Here is a 15,216-nt window from a genome sequence, read left to right on the forward strand (position 1 = left end):
GAGCGCGTCCCGGCGTGGAGGAGACGTGGGGGAGGCTAAAGAGGAAATAAAAACAACACCACCAAATAAACTTTTATTAGGGCTCAAAAAACGAGGAGGCTGATGGGCCTCCTCCGGCCCGCCTGGCTCCCCGTGCCGGGTTCCTGGGACCCGTGGGCTTGTGATTGGAAAGTTGTTTCCCCAAAACTGGGGTGACGTCGGCTGCTTTGTTTTGTCGGGATGCTTCTAAACGTTGTTTTACGCCGACCTCGTGCCGCGGGGGGGCTTTTAACGCTGGGTCTGCACGGGGTTGTTGTTGTAGGGTGCCCACCTGGAGCTGGGTTTAACCACGGGTTTGTGATTGTAGGGTGCCGGTTTGTTGTCGTGGGGTCCCCACCTGGAGCAGAGTTTGGGGTGGGGGGGTTGTTATTGTAGGGTGCCCACTTGGAGCTGGGTTTTGTTATTGTAGGGTGCCCCCTTGGAGCTGGGTTTAAGCACACGTTTGTTATTGTAGGGTGCCCCCTACAACAGGGGACAAGCAGGGGGTTGTGTGGCTTTGGGGACGGGGGGGCAGTGGCTGTGCCCAGAGGGGCGCGGGGAGGCGAGGTGCCCTGGGGACCGGTGGCACTGGGGGGGGGGGGGGGGGGGGACACACGCAGCCCCAGCACCCCGGGTGCCCGTCCCACCACCCATCCCGTGCCCACCCCGGGGGTTATTTTCGCCTCCTTGATAGGAAACCGTCCTTAATATGCAGATGAGGGGGATTCGATATGCAAATTAAATATTTTAATATGCAAATCAAAGCCACCCATATGGGTGGCACCCTCATGTACCCCCCCTGTGCACCCAAGGTGGGTGATGAGTCTGGGGGGGGGGGGGACTGGAACAGGAATGATACTTGGGGGTGATGGGGGGTGGTGGGGACAAAGCCCCCCCAGGGGACCAGGGGGGTCCCTGCCACCCCCAGAGCTCAAAGCCTGGGTCCTGGGGGGGGGCTCATGGCGGGGGGGGGGGCAGTGAGGGGTGCTGCGGGGGGGGCCGGGGGGCTATAAACGGCAGCTGTAAGCGGAGCCGGTAACCGGAGCGTGAGGCCGGGGGGGGCCCGCCGGGAGCAGCGGGGACATCTGAGCCGGCGGCGCCGCGGAAGCGCCAAGGTAAAGGGGGGGGTGCTGTCACCGTGCCCCCCCCCAGCCGATGGCCTCGTGTCCCTGTCACCAGCACGGGGCACCCTGTTGATGGAGGGGGGCGCAGGGCAAGGGGGGGCCCATCCTCTTGGCATCCCCTTGGGTGCCGGAGGTGCCAAATGCCTGCAGCCCCCCCCCGGGTGGCGTTGCCTGGGGGGGGGCGTGTGGCAGGGGCTGGGGACGGTGCCAGGTGGCCGGGGTGACATTTGCTCCGTCCCCGCCGCGGGGACAGCTGCTTCCTGGCCCTGCCATCTGAACCGTCCCCGGACAGCGGGGCCGACCCCGGGCGGAACGGAAACCTGGGGGGGGGGGGGTGGGCTTTGTGTCCCCCCCCACCCACCCCCCACCCTGGGGAGCCGGCCGTCCCGGCTGGGTGGCAGCAGCAGCTGGGCTGGGGGCTTCCCGAGCCCCTTTTTTTTTTTTTTTTGGGGGGGGGGGGATGACCCCAAAACCTTCCATTTGGGGTGACCCCAAAACCCTGCGTGGGGCTGCCCCAACCCCATAGCCACGGGGGTCCCAAAAACGTGCCGGGGGACAGGTACCAGTGGAGGGGGGGGGGACGTGTGGCCGTTTCTGGGTGGGCTGCAGCGGGGCCTGGGCCAGGTTTGGGTTTTTTCAGAGTCTCCTTGTGCTGCTTATTAGGGCCTCATTAACATACCTAATTGCCTCCTCTCCGGCGATTTGGGCTGATTGCTCATTGGCATTACCCTGCCCACCGCACAAAATCCCGCCTTATCCCTATTAAAAGGGAAGCCCCCCCCCCCCCCCGCTATGGGGTTTTTTTGGATAACGTCGCCGGCCGGCTCCTAACGAACCCGTTGATCCCTGGCCGATCGATTTGGGGCGTGCGGGGCCGCCACCCCCATTTTTTACGCAGAAAGTTGCATTTTAAGGGCCGAAACGCGTTTCGGAGCCGGGCTCCCCGCCTTTTTTTTTTTTTAACGGTTTTATATTTGAAAAAAATTATGAAAAAGGAGAAAAATCTCAGCTCCCGGGGACCGCTGGAAATCGGACGAGACGAAATAAACTCCGCGCCCCGCTCCCGGTGTAGGTGGCGAGGGGATAAAGGAGCCTGGCTGGTTTTGGGGGGGGGGGACAGCCTCGTCACCGCCGCCACCACGCCGCTGGGGAGGCCACGGGGGGGGGGTGACCCCATTGTGGGCACCCCCGTGTCCCCCCCGGTCTTCTCCGCGTCCCGTGTCACCGTTCCCTGCCACCGCAGTTGGCGGTGGCACCGCGGCGAGGGGAGGCCGCGGCACCGTGGGGGGGTCCGGGGGAGGCCAGCCCCCGCCTCGAAGCCGTGTCCCAGCCGCGGTGACAGCTGCCGTGGGGCCGGCTCCGGTTACGGTGACATCAGCCCTACCTTGCCACCTGGCGCGGCCGGGGGGCGCGGGGGGCGCGGGGGGCACGGGGCCCGTTCCCCCCGGGGGTCCCGGTGGAGCGGGGTGTGTGTGTGTGGGGGGGGGGCGACACGCGCGTGCGACAGCTGAGCGGCTGTGCCGAGGGGACGCCGGAGTCCCCCAGCATCCTGGGGGCTGCCGAGGGGGGGGGGACACCGCCCCAGCACCCCCCTCCCGGGACCCAGGCAGCCGAGCCGCCCGCTGCAAGTGGCCGGCGCAGCGGGGCCGGCGGCGGCCGTGCCGTAGGGCCAGCGGCGGCGGAGCTCAGGTGGGCAGAGCGGGGGTGCCGGGGAGGGGGGGCAGGAGTGGGAGTTGTGCCCAGGTGATGTTGGGGGGGGGGTCCCATCCCTATGAGGGAAGGGGGTGGCATGAGTCCCCCCCCCCCCAGCAGCCACCGAAGGGTTGCAGAGGATCGGGGCTGTCCCCAAAGGGAGGGCCCCAGGGAAGCGCAGATGCATTTTTTTTTTGGGGGGGGGGGGGACAAAACTGCAGGGCTGTGCCTCATCCTGTGTTGGGGGGGGGGTGACACAGGGCAGGGGGGAGAGATGAGACGAGCGGCTGTGTCCCCCCCCCCCCCATCCCAAGGCCGTGGGTGCAGACGGTCAGTGTCTGATGGGGAAACTGAGGCACGGAGCAGGGGACGTGCCCGGGAGGTGGCACGGCTGAGTGCCTGCCTGTCGCCCCCCCCCCCCCAAAAAAAAAACCAGCACGGGCATGGCCCCCTCCCACTTATCCCAAACACGCAGACCCCGACCCCACTGGGACCCCCCCCCGTGCCCGGGGGGCACTGCTGCCCTTGCCGCTCGCTGCCTCAGTTTCCCCACGGTGGCCGTCCCTGAACAGGGGGGCCCTGTTCGCCGCCGCCCCCCCCCCCTCTTCTTGTCCCCCCCCCCAGCCACTGGCTTTTCTTCCCCCACACAATCGGAGGCATTTATGCCGCCGGAGGCTCAGGTTTCCCCGGCCTCGCCGGCCTCCCGCTCCCCGGCACCGCCGAGCCGGGGGACGGTGACACCGGAGCCCCCGGCTGGGGTTACGGCACCCCGGGGTGACGGCGCGGCCTCCCGGGGGGTCCCGCACCCCAAATCCCACCGGGAGAGGGGGTTGCGCGGGGAGGGGAGGCCGTGGGCAGAGCAGGAGGGGATTCTCGGGTGGCTGATATGGGGCTGAGCCCTTCCCTCGTCGCGAGGCGACTTCGCTCCCTTTTAGGGCTCCCTTTTAGGGCTCCCTTTTAGGGCTCCCTTTTAGGGCTCCCCTTGTCCTCTGGCCACCAGCAGGACCTCGTGGGGATGCTTCGGTGTGGAGATTTGTGCCCCGTTGGGAGATTTGGTTGGAACTGGAGATTTCCGTGAGGTTTGGTTGGAACTGGTCCGGGAGTTCCCGGGACACCCGCCCCAAGGACCCGCGTGTCACCCCCCTGGGGGCCCAAGGTCCCCAGGAGCACAAAAGGGCGGCTCGTTAGGGTAACGAGGCTGGAGGAGAGGTCCCAGGCTGCAGGTAAATGAAAAGCCCGCGCCAAGCTCTCCTGGGGGGGCCGTTGAGGGGGGAGGCCCACAACTCCGCACGGGTGGTACAAGCCTCCAACGGCTGCCTGGGGAGATGGCACCGAGGCTTTAATTATCGCGATTAAATCGTTAATGGCTTTTTAAAAAATAGCCCAGGCACAAAAAAAAATAAAAATAATAATTAATAAATTCCAGGCTGGTTGCCAAGGGGATGGGTCACCTGGTGGGGGCAGGACGCGGCCCCAGCAGGAACCTGCGCCTACCCCATCCCTGGGGAGGGGACGTGTGGGGCTTCGGTTGTCCCCCCGCCCCCGAAAGCCATCGGGGGGGTGAGCAGGGCTGTGACACCACGGGGATGGGGGTCTGGTGTCCCCGGGGGCTGTGACGCCGTGGGGTCGGGATCAGCTTGTCCCCGAGGCGGTGACACCGGGGTCGGGTCCTGCCCGGGGGCTGTGGCACAGCGGGGTCGGGGTCGGGGGTGCCCGGGGACCGTGACACCGCAGAGGGGAGCGGGTCGAGCCGGGTGGCCCAGGCCTCGTGTCCCCTGGCCCTGTACAATGTCACCCCCCCCCCTCCTCGCTCCCCGCAGCGAGAGGAGGGCGACGGTTCGATTTAACCCGCTCTGCCTGGATTGCTAATCAATTAAATCACTGCCTGGCTGTTAATTACCCAGGCCCCTCTGCCCCACGCGGTGCCACCCGCGGGCGCGCAGCGGGGACGGGGGAGGCGGGATGGGGCTGGTGGCCCCAAAGGGGACGGCGGCAGCGGTGGCTTTGGGGGGGGCTGTGGGGGCTGGCTCCTGCCTTCCCATTGATCCCCCGAGCCTCCTGAGCGGGTTTCGGATGGCGGCTGTAGGGCTGCGATGGGGAAACCGCTCCCTGGCTTCCCCCACGTCCCTGTTTGTGGGGTGGCTGCGCTCCCTGTGTCCCCCCGTCCCCATGTCCCCATGGACCCCATGTCCCCCATCCCCATGTCCCCCATCCCCATGTCCCCTTGTTCCCGTGTCCCCATGTCCCCAGGCTCTGGCCGTGCACAGGATTATTTCCCCCCCCCCATACGGGTTTGTGGCTGTGAGGTGCCCCACGAACCCCGCTCCCGTCCCGCAGGACGCCCGCAGCCCAGTTTGGGCCCAGTAGCCCCAGTGCGGAGCTGCGCAGGCGCTGGGAGCGCCTCGGGGAGGGAGCGGGGGCGTGGGGGCCGCTTTTCCCAGCATATTTGAAATTCTTCAGCCGGGGAAGGAACTCGCTTCCCCCTCGCAAATCCCAGACACGTCCCCCGGCCCTGCGCCCCTCGCTGGCCCCCCACGGCTGGCACCGCACCAGCGCCAGCATCCAGGACCCCCACCTCGAGCCAACCCCGCCCCCCCCCCCCAAATTCCCAACACCGGGGGCACCCCATGAGGGTGCCGGCTCTCTGATGGGTTTGGGGTGCGGGTGCCGCAATGGGGGGACCCGTGGGGCTCAGCAGCACGTCCCGGAGGGGGGACGCCGAGTGCTGTCCCCCCCCCACAACCTGTCCCCTGCCCGCAGGTGCGGCGGGCGCCCTCCCGCGCCGGGGGGAGACCATGCGGCCCCCCCGCGCCCCCCTGGTCCTGCTGCTCCTGCTGGCAGCCGAGAGGACGGCGCGTGGCACCTTCCCCGAGGAGCCCGGCCCCATCACCGTGGCCCCCGAGGACTGTGAGTGCCTGCGGGGGACACCCCATGGCAGGGTGGGGGGCTCAGGGTGCCGCACACCGGGGGGGGGGGGGGGGACACGGCATGGAGAGGGGTCGGGGATGGGGTGGTGGGTTTTGGGGTGCTCTGGGGACACCTGTGGATAGGGGAGGGCGGTCGTCCCGGCTGTGGGGATGGGGTGGCAGCGTGACGCCCCGTGTTGTGTGTGTGTGTGTGCCCCCCCCCCGTGCCCCCCCAGATGTGAAGCACTACGCTGTGTTCGTGGGCCACGGGGCGAGCCGCCTGGCCGGCCCCGAGGGCGCTGGCACCGAGCGCCTCAACATCCAGCGCATCCTCAAGGTCAACCGGACCCTCTTCATCGGGGACAGGTGGGGAACGGGGGGGGCACAAACCTTCCCCGAGGGGCCAGGGGGGGCACCTGACACCTCCCTGCAGCCCCCTTTGCTCAGCAGGGACCCCGTTACCTGCCCCCGGCACCCAAAATCCGCCCCAGCCTCGTGCCCTGCGGGTTGGACACCCCAATGGCACGGCCTGGGGGGGGGGCTCTGTGCTGTCCCCAGAGCCTGCAGCCCCCTGGGGTGTCCCCGAGCCCCGCAGGGTGGTGACACCCACGCCCCCCCCCTCAGGGACAACGTTTACCGCGTGAGCCTGGAGCCCGGCACGGCCAGCGAGATGCGCTACCACCGGGTAAGTGCCGAGCCCCCGGGGGGCTTTGGGGAGGGGATGGGGACACCAGCGGGGGGGGGCTTCACCCTGGCCCCACGCTGGATTTTCTCCCCCCCCCCTTCCCGCAGAAGCTGACGTGGCAGTCGAACCAGCACGACATCAGCATCTGCCGGATGAAGGGGAAACACGAGGTACGGGGGGGTCCGTGCCCCGTGAGCCCCCCCTCGCCCTCCTGCACCCTGTGCCATGGGGGCAGAGCTCCCGGTGTCCTGTCCCCCCCCCCCCCCGGTGTCACCCTCCGCCTCCCAGCTCCCTGCCAACGTTTGTGTCCGACGTGATTTATTGGACGCTTGTATAATTGGGTTTGTAATTAATTATTTCTGGCCCGCTGATCAGAACAGGCATAGCCCATAACCTGCAAGAAATCCAATTTCCAGGTCCTGTAAATGCCACGCGGGGCCGAACCCCCCCCCCCCCCCAGCCCAGCCCAAGACCCTCGCAGCGAGGGGGCTGTGGTGGGGGGGAGCCCCCCGGGGCTGGCTGTGGGGCTGGTGCCGGGGAGGGGGCACGGAGACTGACGGCCCCCTCTCGTCGGCGCAGGCAGAGTGCCGAAACTTCATCAAGGTGCTGCTGGTGCGGAACGAGAGCCTGCTCTTCGTGTGCGGCACCAACGCCTTCAACCCCGTCTGCGCCAACTACAGCGTGAGTGTCCCCCCCCGGGGCCACCTGGGGCCACCTGGGGCCACTTGGGGCCCCCATGGCCGGGAGGCAGCGGAGGGCACACGCGTGGATGTGCCCGAGCTTGTGAGCACGGACGTGTGTGTCCTCGGGGTGCCACGTCCAGTTCTCGTGGGGGTGTCTTGCTCCCCGGGCTGGGGACACTGCCAGCCGGACCCCACTGTCCTGCACGGCCCCACGGTGGCCCCGCTCACGGCCCCATCTCGCCCGCTGCAGATGGACACGCTGGAGCCCGTCGGGGACAACATCAGCGGCATGGCGCGGTGTCCCTACGACCCCAAGCACGCCAACGTGGCGCTGTTCACAGGTCCGTCCCCCCGCTGCGTGCCATCCCCCTCCCCGCGCCCACCCCCGCGTCCCGCTCACGCCTCTGTCCCGCGCAGGGGGGATGCTCTTCACGGCCACGGTGACGGATTTCCTGGCCATCGATGCCGTCATCTACCGCAGCCTGGGGGACAGCCCGACCCTGCGCACCGTCAAGCACGACTCCAAGTGGTTCAAAGGTGTTTTGTGGAGCACGGTGCCAGGCAGCTCGGCGCAGCACCCGTCCCTGTCCCTTCTCGTCCCGTCCCGGAGCAGCCCTGACCCTGCTGTCCCCACAGAGCCCTACTTTGTGCACGCCGTGGAGTGGAGGAGCCACGTCTACTTCTTCTTCCGCGAGATCGCCATGGAGTTCAACTACCTGGAGAAGGTCGGAGAGGTCCCCGCGGTGACCCAGGGGGGCAGCTGGGGTGGGAACGGGGCCAAGGGGACTGTCCCCAGGGCCCGGTGCCAGGCGGTGACGGGCGTCCCTCGCAGGTGGTGGTGTCCCGAGTGGCTCGGGTGTGCAAGAACGACATGGGGGGCTCGCAGCGGGTGCTGGAGAAGCAGTGGACGTCCTTCCTCAAGGCCCGGCTCAACTGCTCCGTGCCGGGCGACTCGCACTTCTACTTCAACGTCATCCACGCCGTGACCGACATCCTGGAGCTGGACGGGCGCCCCGTGGTGCTCGCCGTCTTCTCCACGCCCACCAACAGGTCAGCTCCGAGCCGGGCTGGGAGCCCACCGCGCGCCCCCCGCGGGGACGTGGGGATGGCTCGGGGCGTTCACCCCGTGCCGGTGTCTCCCCAGCATCCCCGGCTCGGCCGTGTGCGCCTTCGACATGACCCAAGTGGCCGCCGTCTTCGAGGGACGCTTCCGGGAGCAGAAATCCCCCGAGTCCATCTGGACACCGGTGCCCGAGGACATGGTGCCGAAGCCGCGGTGAGTGAGTGACCGCAGGGGACAGGGATGGGGACAGGAAAGGGACGTGGGGACGGAGGTGGAGACAGGGACGAGGACAGGAGTGGTCCTGAGGGCTGGTGCTGGCAGGGACAGTGGTGGGGATGGGGCCAGAGAAGGGGATGGCGCTGGGGACAGGGCTGGGAATGGGATGGGGACGGGGCTGGGAATGGGATGGGGACGGGGCTGGGGACAGGTGCCAGCCGTGCAGTGACGGTGCTGAGCCCCGGCGTGCCGTGGCGGCAGGCCCGGGTGCTGTGCGGCCCCGGGGATGCGCTACAACTCCTCCAGCACCTTCCCCGACGAGATCCTCACCTTCGTGAAGACGCACCCGCTGATGGACGAGGCGGTGCCGTCCCTGGGCAACGCGCCCTGGATCGTCCGCACCATGAGCCGGTGAGCTCCCGGCGGCAGGATCAGGCCCGGGGAGGCTCGGGGGGGGGGCCCCGGGGGGTGCCTGTGTACGTGTGGGGTGCTCACAGTCGTGTCCGCGTGCACGACTCACGCCGGTGCGCGGGAGCCGCCAGCGCCGCCCTTGCACACGCGCGGAGAGGCGCACAGGCGCGTGCCAGCAGCGGGCGAGCACCAGGAGACCAGATAAATCTCATAAACTTTGCAGTTGAGATCGTCTCATCCTAATTAAATCTACCTTAATTGCTGCTTGACAGGGAATTAATCACGCGGTGCTCTCGGGCCTGCTGGCAGGGCAGGCAGGGCACGCACAGGGCTGGGGGCAGGCACGTGGGGCTGGGACCGGCTGGGGTCCCGTGAGGGGTCACCGGGGGATCCCAGGTGGGATCTGGGCTGGAGACCCGCTGGGATTGGGGGAGGATCCAGGCAGGATCCTGAGTGGGTTTGGCCAGGATCTGAGTCAGGATCTGGATGGGATCTGCGCTGGGTCTGCCTGGTTCCTGGGCAGGATCCGGGCCAGGTCTGGCTGAGATCTGGACCGGTTTCCATTTGGGATCTCCACTGCCCCCCCACGCTCCCCGGTGGCTCCCGCTGCGGGTAGCTGCAATCTGTCCATCCCCCAGGGGTCCCAGCTCCCCCCCGCCTCAGTTTCCCCTCCCGAAAACTCGCGGGCTCCCCCCGGCCCCAGCGCCTCGCTCCACTCACGCTCTGCAGGTACCAGCTCCGCAAGATTGTGGTGGACAACGCGGCAGGGCCGTGGGGCAACCACACCGTGGTCTTCCTGGGCTCCAGCACGGGCACCGTCCTCAAGTTCCTCATCCATCCCAACGCCACCCGCAGCCCCGCGCCCGCGCCCCCCGGCAGCCAGAGCGTCTTCCTGGAGGAGTTTGAGACCTACCAGCCGGGGAGGTAGGGGAGGTGGGCAGGTGGGCGGACGGACGGGTGGGCGGGCGGACGGGTGGGCGGATGGGTGGGTAGGTGGATGGGTGGATGGACGGACAGAGGGACGGATGGAAGGGTGGGTGGGTGGGTGGGTGAGTGGATGGATGGATGGACGGACGGACGGATGAATGAATGGAAGGGTGGGTGGGTGGGTGGATGGATGGACGGATGGATGGGTGGAAGGGTGGGTGGACGGACAGATGGCTGGGTGGTTGAATGAGTGGGTGAGTGGGTGGGTGAGAATGGTGGATGGATGGATGGAAGGATGGATGGTTGAATGAATGGGTGAGTGGGTGGGTGGACGGATGGATGGATGGATGGAAGGATGGAGGGATGGATGGATGAATGGGTGAGTGGGTGGGGGGATGGAGGGATGGGTGAGTGGGTGGGTGGACGGATGGATGGATGGATGGATGGATGGGTGGGTGGGTGGGTGGGTGGATGGTTGGGTGGGTAAGGGGAGGGCTGGGTGGACGGAGGGTGGTCGGATTGATGGGCGGGTGGGGGGGCTGATGGGGGGCTTGGATGGATGAGGTGGTCGTGGAGGGATTGACTGATGGCTGCAAGGTGAAATGGGAGCAGGAATGAGGTGGTTAAGGATGGATGGATGGACAGATGGATGGACGGACAGATGAAAGGAACAGGTCAGGAGGATAAGGGGGCTGGATGGGTGCGGGGGCAGAGGGATGGGTGTGTGAATAAGATGGGGCCCACGGGCGAGCTCCCCCCTCTGGACCAGCCCCCGCTGGGGAGCTGGCCTCTGCCCCACCAGCTGAGCTCTGCCCCATGCCCAGGTGTGGCCGGGACACAGAGGACGAGCGGCGGCTGCTGGGCCTGGAGCTGGACAAGGCGGCAGGGTCCCTGCTGCTGGCCTTCCCCCCGTGCGTGGCCAGGGTGCCCGTGGCCCGCTGCCAGCAGCACTCGGGCTGCATGAAGTGAGTGCGGGGGACATCGTGCGAGGAGGGGGGGGGCTGCTCTGACACCCCGTGAATTTGCCCCGTGCCAGGGTCAGGCTGGGAATGGGAGCACCGCCGGGGGAAACTGAGGCACGGCATGGTGCTGAGCGGGGTTCCTGGTGGGGGCCGGGGTGTCGCCCCCCTGTGCCGGGGGTGTCCTTGACCCATCTGTTCCCTGCCAGGAACTGCCTTGGGAGCCGGGATCCCTACTGTGGCTGGACGCCCGAGGGCTCCTGCGTCTTCCTGGAGCCCAGCCCCAGGTAACGGGGGGGGGACACGAGGGGAACGGGGGGGGGGTCTCAGGGGCTCCCCAGAGCCTGCGAAGCTTGAGCTGCATCAGCTTCACCAGCTCCCCTAACCTAACCCCAGCAAACTCAGCACCGGCTGAAGCAAGCTGCCAGCCCTCTGCCAGGCTGTTAGGGACTGACCCCCCCCCCAAAATTTGTCATGTCACCCCCCTCCCCCACAGGACAGCTTTCGAGCAGGACATTGCCGGTGGCAGCACGTCGCACCTGGGCGAGTGCGAGGGTGAGTGTGGGGCAGGGATGGGGCTCGGGGACACGGGGGGATGCCGCAGCCGTCCCCTGATGCCCCCCCCCGCCATCACCAAGGGCTGGTGACCGAGAGCTTCGTGGACGAGCCGGACGGGCTGGTGTCGGTGAACCTGCTGGTGATCTCCTCCGTGGCCGCCTTCGTCATCGGCGCCGTCATCTCGGGCTTCAGCGTCTGCTGGTTCATCGGGCACCGGGACCGCAAGGAGCTGGCGCGGCGCAAGGACAAGGAGACCATCCTGGCACACAGCGAGTCGGTGGTGAGCGTCAGCCGGCTGGGCGAGCGGCGAGCGCGCGCGCGGGGCAGCCCGGCGCCCTGCTGGCCCCGCTCATGCCCAACGGCTGGCCCAAGGAGCTGGGCAAGGCGAGCCAACACGACCTGGACTCGGGCGTCCTGCCCACGCCGGAGCAGACCCCGCTGCAGCAGAAGCGCTGCCCCGGAACCCTCCAAAACTGCACCTGGGAGCAGAGCCACAACATCATCAACGCCGCGCTGCGGGACCCCGGCACCGCCGCCGCTGCCGCTGCCGGCCGGCTCCACGCCGGCCCCGGCCGCCCGGCCCGCGGCATGCCCCTCTCCTGCCACGCCATCCTGGTGGACCAGGAGCTGGAGGCCGAACTCAGCGACTCCTCGGGCGACGGGCACTGGGGCCGGGACCCCCCCGAGGGTCCCCGTGCCCGGCAGCACCCCCCCGCCGGCGCCCGCCGCCCGCCCCGCAGCTCCTACGGCGACTTCGCCGGCACGCCGCGCCCCAGCCCCGACCGCCGGCGCGTGGTTTCGGCGCCCGGCGGGGATGGGGGGGACTTTGCCGAGGGGCCGCCCTGGCACCCCGAGCAGCTGAACTTCAACGCCAACAACGGCACGGGCCGCCCCGGCGCCCACCTCAAGAGGAACCACACATTTAACAGCGGCGAAGCGCCGGCGGGCGGCTACGGGCGGCACGGCACGGCACCGCGGGCGCCCGGAGCGGGCCCCCCACGGGCGCTCACGGACCTGCACCACCTCCTGCGCTACGGCGTGGAGCGGACTCCCTCGGGCAAATAGGGCCCCGCTGCCCGTCCCGGCACCCACGGGCGCTGCCGCCGCTGCCGCCGTGGACGCTTTCCACCGCCACGCCACACCGCGGTCCCCCCCAGTTCCCTGGGGACGGGGACAAGGTGGCCCAAGGGCAGGAGCAGCGGGCACGGGGAGGGCTGAGATGCTGCATGGGGGACGGGTGTGCCCGGGCAGGGTTTGGGGCCGTCCCCACCTGTCCCCACTGTCCCCGGCTGGCACGGGGCAGTGCCCTGTGCTCCGGCCGCTTTGCTCGGGCTCCGGGTGTCCGTCTGTCCCGTCCCCTCCCCAGGCTGGACCCAGGGACCGCTGCGCCCTGGGGGGGGATCCCTGGGAGGCAGCAGGATGGACACACGGACATGGGCGAAACTGAGGCAGAGCAAGGCTGTACCTCCGCACCCCCCCCCGGAGACCCTCAGTCCGATATCAGCTGTGCCTGAGCACTCAGGGGGCTTGTGGGTGCTGCCAGCACCCTGGGGACACCCGGACAGGACAGCACCGAGCAGCCTCCTCCCCAGGTCCAAGCCCCCAGCTCCCCCCTCCTCAAAAGCACTGCTGGGGGCTGGGGGCTGGGGCCCCGGGGGGGGGACCCTGCTCTCACCGGGGCACGGGGGTCCCACTGACCCCACTCTCTGCTGGCAAAGGGTGCCCTTTCGGTGCCGTCCCTGCCCCAGCTGCAGGCAGGAGGGAGAGGGGGGACGAAAAGGGGTCAGGACCCCCCCCCCCACCCCGGGACCGAGGCGGGTCAGCCCGGTGCTCCCCAGGGGGCTGCGCACAGGGGGCTGCGGGTGCTGCGTGCCCCGGCGGGAGGCCGGCCCGCAGCACGGCCCCATGCTGTAAATAGGGTGCCAGGGCACCGCGGGCACCCCGCCGCCCCGGGCCGGCCATGCATGCGACAGCGGTAACGTCTCTGTATAACCCCGGAGCCCCGCAATAAATTTCTGTTTACAAGAGGCGATTCCCTCCCCGCCGCCACCTCGGATGCTGCTTCTCCGCTCCGGGGGCTGCGGCCGGCCCCGTCCCACGCCGGGGTGGCTCCGGGATGTGGCATGGGGAGAGGCAAAGCAGGTCGCGGTGCTGGGCACCCCCCCGGGGGATTTGCCTGCACCGGGGCGTGCGGCTGCTGCCGGGCCCCGGCCACATCCTGGCAGCATGGAAATGGGGACGGCCACATCCCAACGGGGACAGCCACGTCCCACGGGTGGGGCCCACGGGTGGCACCTCGGGCTGAGCAGCCTCAGAGCCTGGGGGGGCACGGGGCCGGCTGGGGGGACACGGGGCTGGAGGGGGATTTGGGGCAGGGGGAGCGTGCGTCCCATTGTGCCAAGCCTCCCCTCCCAGTGTGCGCACCCACCCACATCTCCGTGCGCTCGCACCCTCTTGTGGACACCCACACCCCCGCGAGAGGTCACGCACGCACCCACCGTGCCCCCAGCCCCCCCGTGGTGCGCAGGAGGTCAGCGTTGTACCACCCCCGCTGTGGGGCGACGGGGACAAGGGGACGTGAGCGCCCTGCCCCTGCCCTGGGTGCTGGCACCGCACGAGCTGGCAGCGCTCGCGAAGGCGGCGATTTCCCGAGCGGCACGTGAGGACGAGCCACCAACCAGCCCCGGTGACGGCCACCACCGCGGGGGAGGAAGGACCCAGGGCCGTCAGTCCCCGAGGAGCCCAGCCGACCGCTGGAGGAGGTGAGAACAGGGCTGGGGGGGCCCAGGAGCGGGGATGGGGACGGGGGACGCGGGGACAGGGACGTTTGGAGAGCCGGCGGCGGGGCTGGGAGCAGCGGGGCTTGCACAACCCTCGGGTGACGGCGGCCTCCTGCCCACAGCCCCACCGCCATGGTGCCGCCGGGCCAGATCCTGCCGCCGCTACTGCTACTGCTGCTGGTGGTGCCGTGCAGCCCCGCCACGCCGTGCCCCCTGCAGCCCAACGCCACCCGCTTCGTCTGCACCGAGCCCACCCTGCGCACCTTCCCCGGGGGGCTGCCCCCCACCACCCTGGCCGTCTCGGTGGAGTTCACGTCCGTGACCACCCTGGCCCCCGACGCCCTGGCGGGGCTGCCGGAGCTGCAGGAGCTGCACCTTGCCTCCAACCTGCTGGCCGCCCTGCCCGAGGAGCTGCTGTGGCCCGTGCCCGCCCTGCGCGTCCTCGACCTGACGGACAACGCGCTGGCCGAGCTGCCCGCCGGCCTCTTCCAGCGCTCCGAGCTCCTGCAGCACCTGGTGCTGCGGGGGAACCGCCTGCGGGTGCTGCAGCCCGCCTGGTTCGGGCGCCTGGCCCGCCTGCGCTGGCTCGACGTGGGGGCCAACGCGCTGGCGGAGGTGCCGCCGGAGGTTTTCCGCCCGCTGGTGTCCCTGCACAGCCTGGACCTGTCCCACAACCGCCTGGAGAGCCTGGACGCGGGTGCGCTGGCCGGGCTGCGGGAGCTCGAGCGGCTCGACCTGGAGGGGAACCGGCTCCGCGCGCTGCCCCCCGACGCCTTCGCGCCCGTGCCCGCCCTGCGCCTGCTTTTCCTGCAGGGCAACGAGCTGCGGGCGCTGCCCGCCGGCCTCTTTGCCCCCCTGAGCCACCTCCACGTCCTCGACCTGGCACACAACCGGCTGCGGGCCCTGGAGCTGCCCCCGCGCCCCCCCGGCCCCCCGCTGTCCCTCGACATTTCGGGTAACCCCTGGGCCTGCGAGTGCCCGCTGCTGGAGCTCCTGCGGCGCGCGGCCCCGCAGCTCGTCGCCGCTCGCGGCACCCTCTGCGCCAGCCCCCCGCACCGCCGGGGACAGGAGGTGGCCACCCTGAGCCAGGTTGGGGACACGGGATGCCAGCCCGATGAGGACGGGCAGAGCCTGCCGGACCCCTAGGTAGGGGGATTGGGGTCACCCAGGTGCCCGCCTGTGTCCCCTCCTGGG

The 15,216-nt window shown here is 69.4% G+C and overlaps 1 protein-coding gene across 1 annotated transcript in view; it reads left to right on the forward strand.

Annotated features, from left to right (window-relative positions):
* SEMA6B (semaphorin 6B) overlaps window positions 1-13,265 on the forward strand; it is a 31,010-nt gene extending 17,745 nt beyond the window's left edge. Inside the window, 17 exon segments of the mRNA XM_080566138.1 lie at window positions 5,595-5,741; window positions 5,977-6,106; window positions 6,365-6,425; window positions 6,533-6,595; window positions 7,005-7,106; window positions 7,359-7,449; window positions 7,526-7,645; window positions 7,745-7,833; window positions 7,941-8,158; window positions 8,253-8,384; window positions 8,649-8,798; window positions 9,528-9,722; window positions 10,550-10,690; window positions 10,894-10,971; window positions 11,181-11,239; window positions 11,323-11,552; window positions 11,555-13,265. Coding sequence (XP_080422264.1) covers window positions 5,595-5,741; window positions 5,977-6,106; window positions 6,365-6,425; window positions 6,533-6,595; window positions 7,005-7,106; window positions 7,359-7,449; window positions 7,526-7,645; window positions 7,745-7,833; window positions 7,941-8,158; window positions 8,253-8,384; window positions 8,649-8,798; window positions 9,528-9,722; window positions 10,550-10,690; window positions 10,894-10,971; window positions 11,181-11,239; window positions 11,323-11,552; window positions 11,555-12,307 — 2,759 coding nt within the window. The 3' untranslated portion in view covers window positions 12,308-13,265.
* Window positions 13,266-15,216: the final 1,951 nt, after the last annotated feature.

Source organism: Anser brachyrhynchus (assembly GCF_964034855.1).
Source record: "Anser brachyrhynchus genome assembly, chromosome: 23".
NCBI lineage: Eukaryota > Metazoa > Chordata > Aves > Anseriformes > Anatidae > Anser > Anser brachyrhynchus.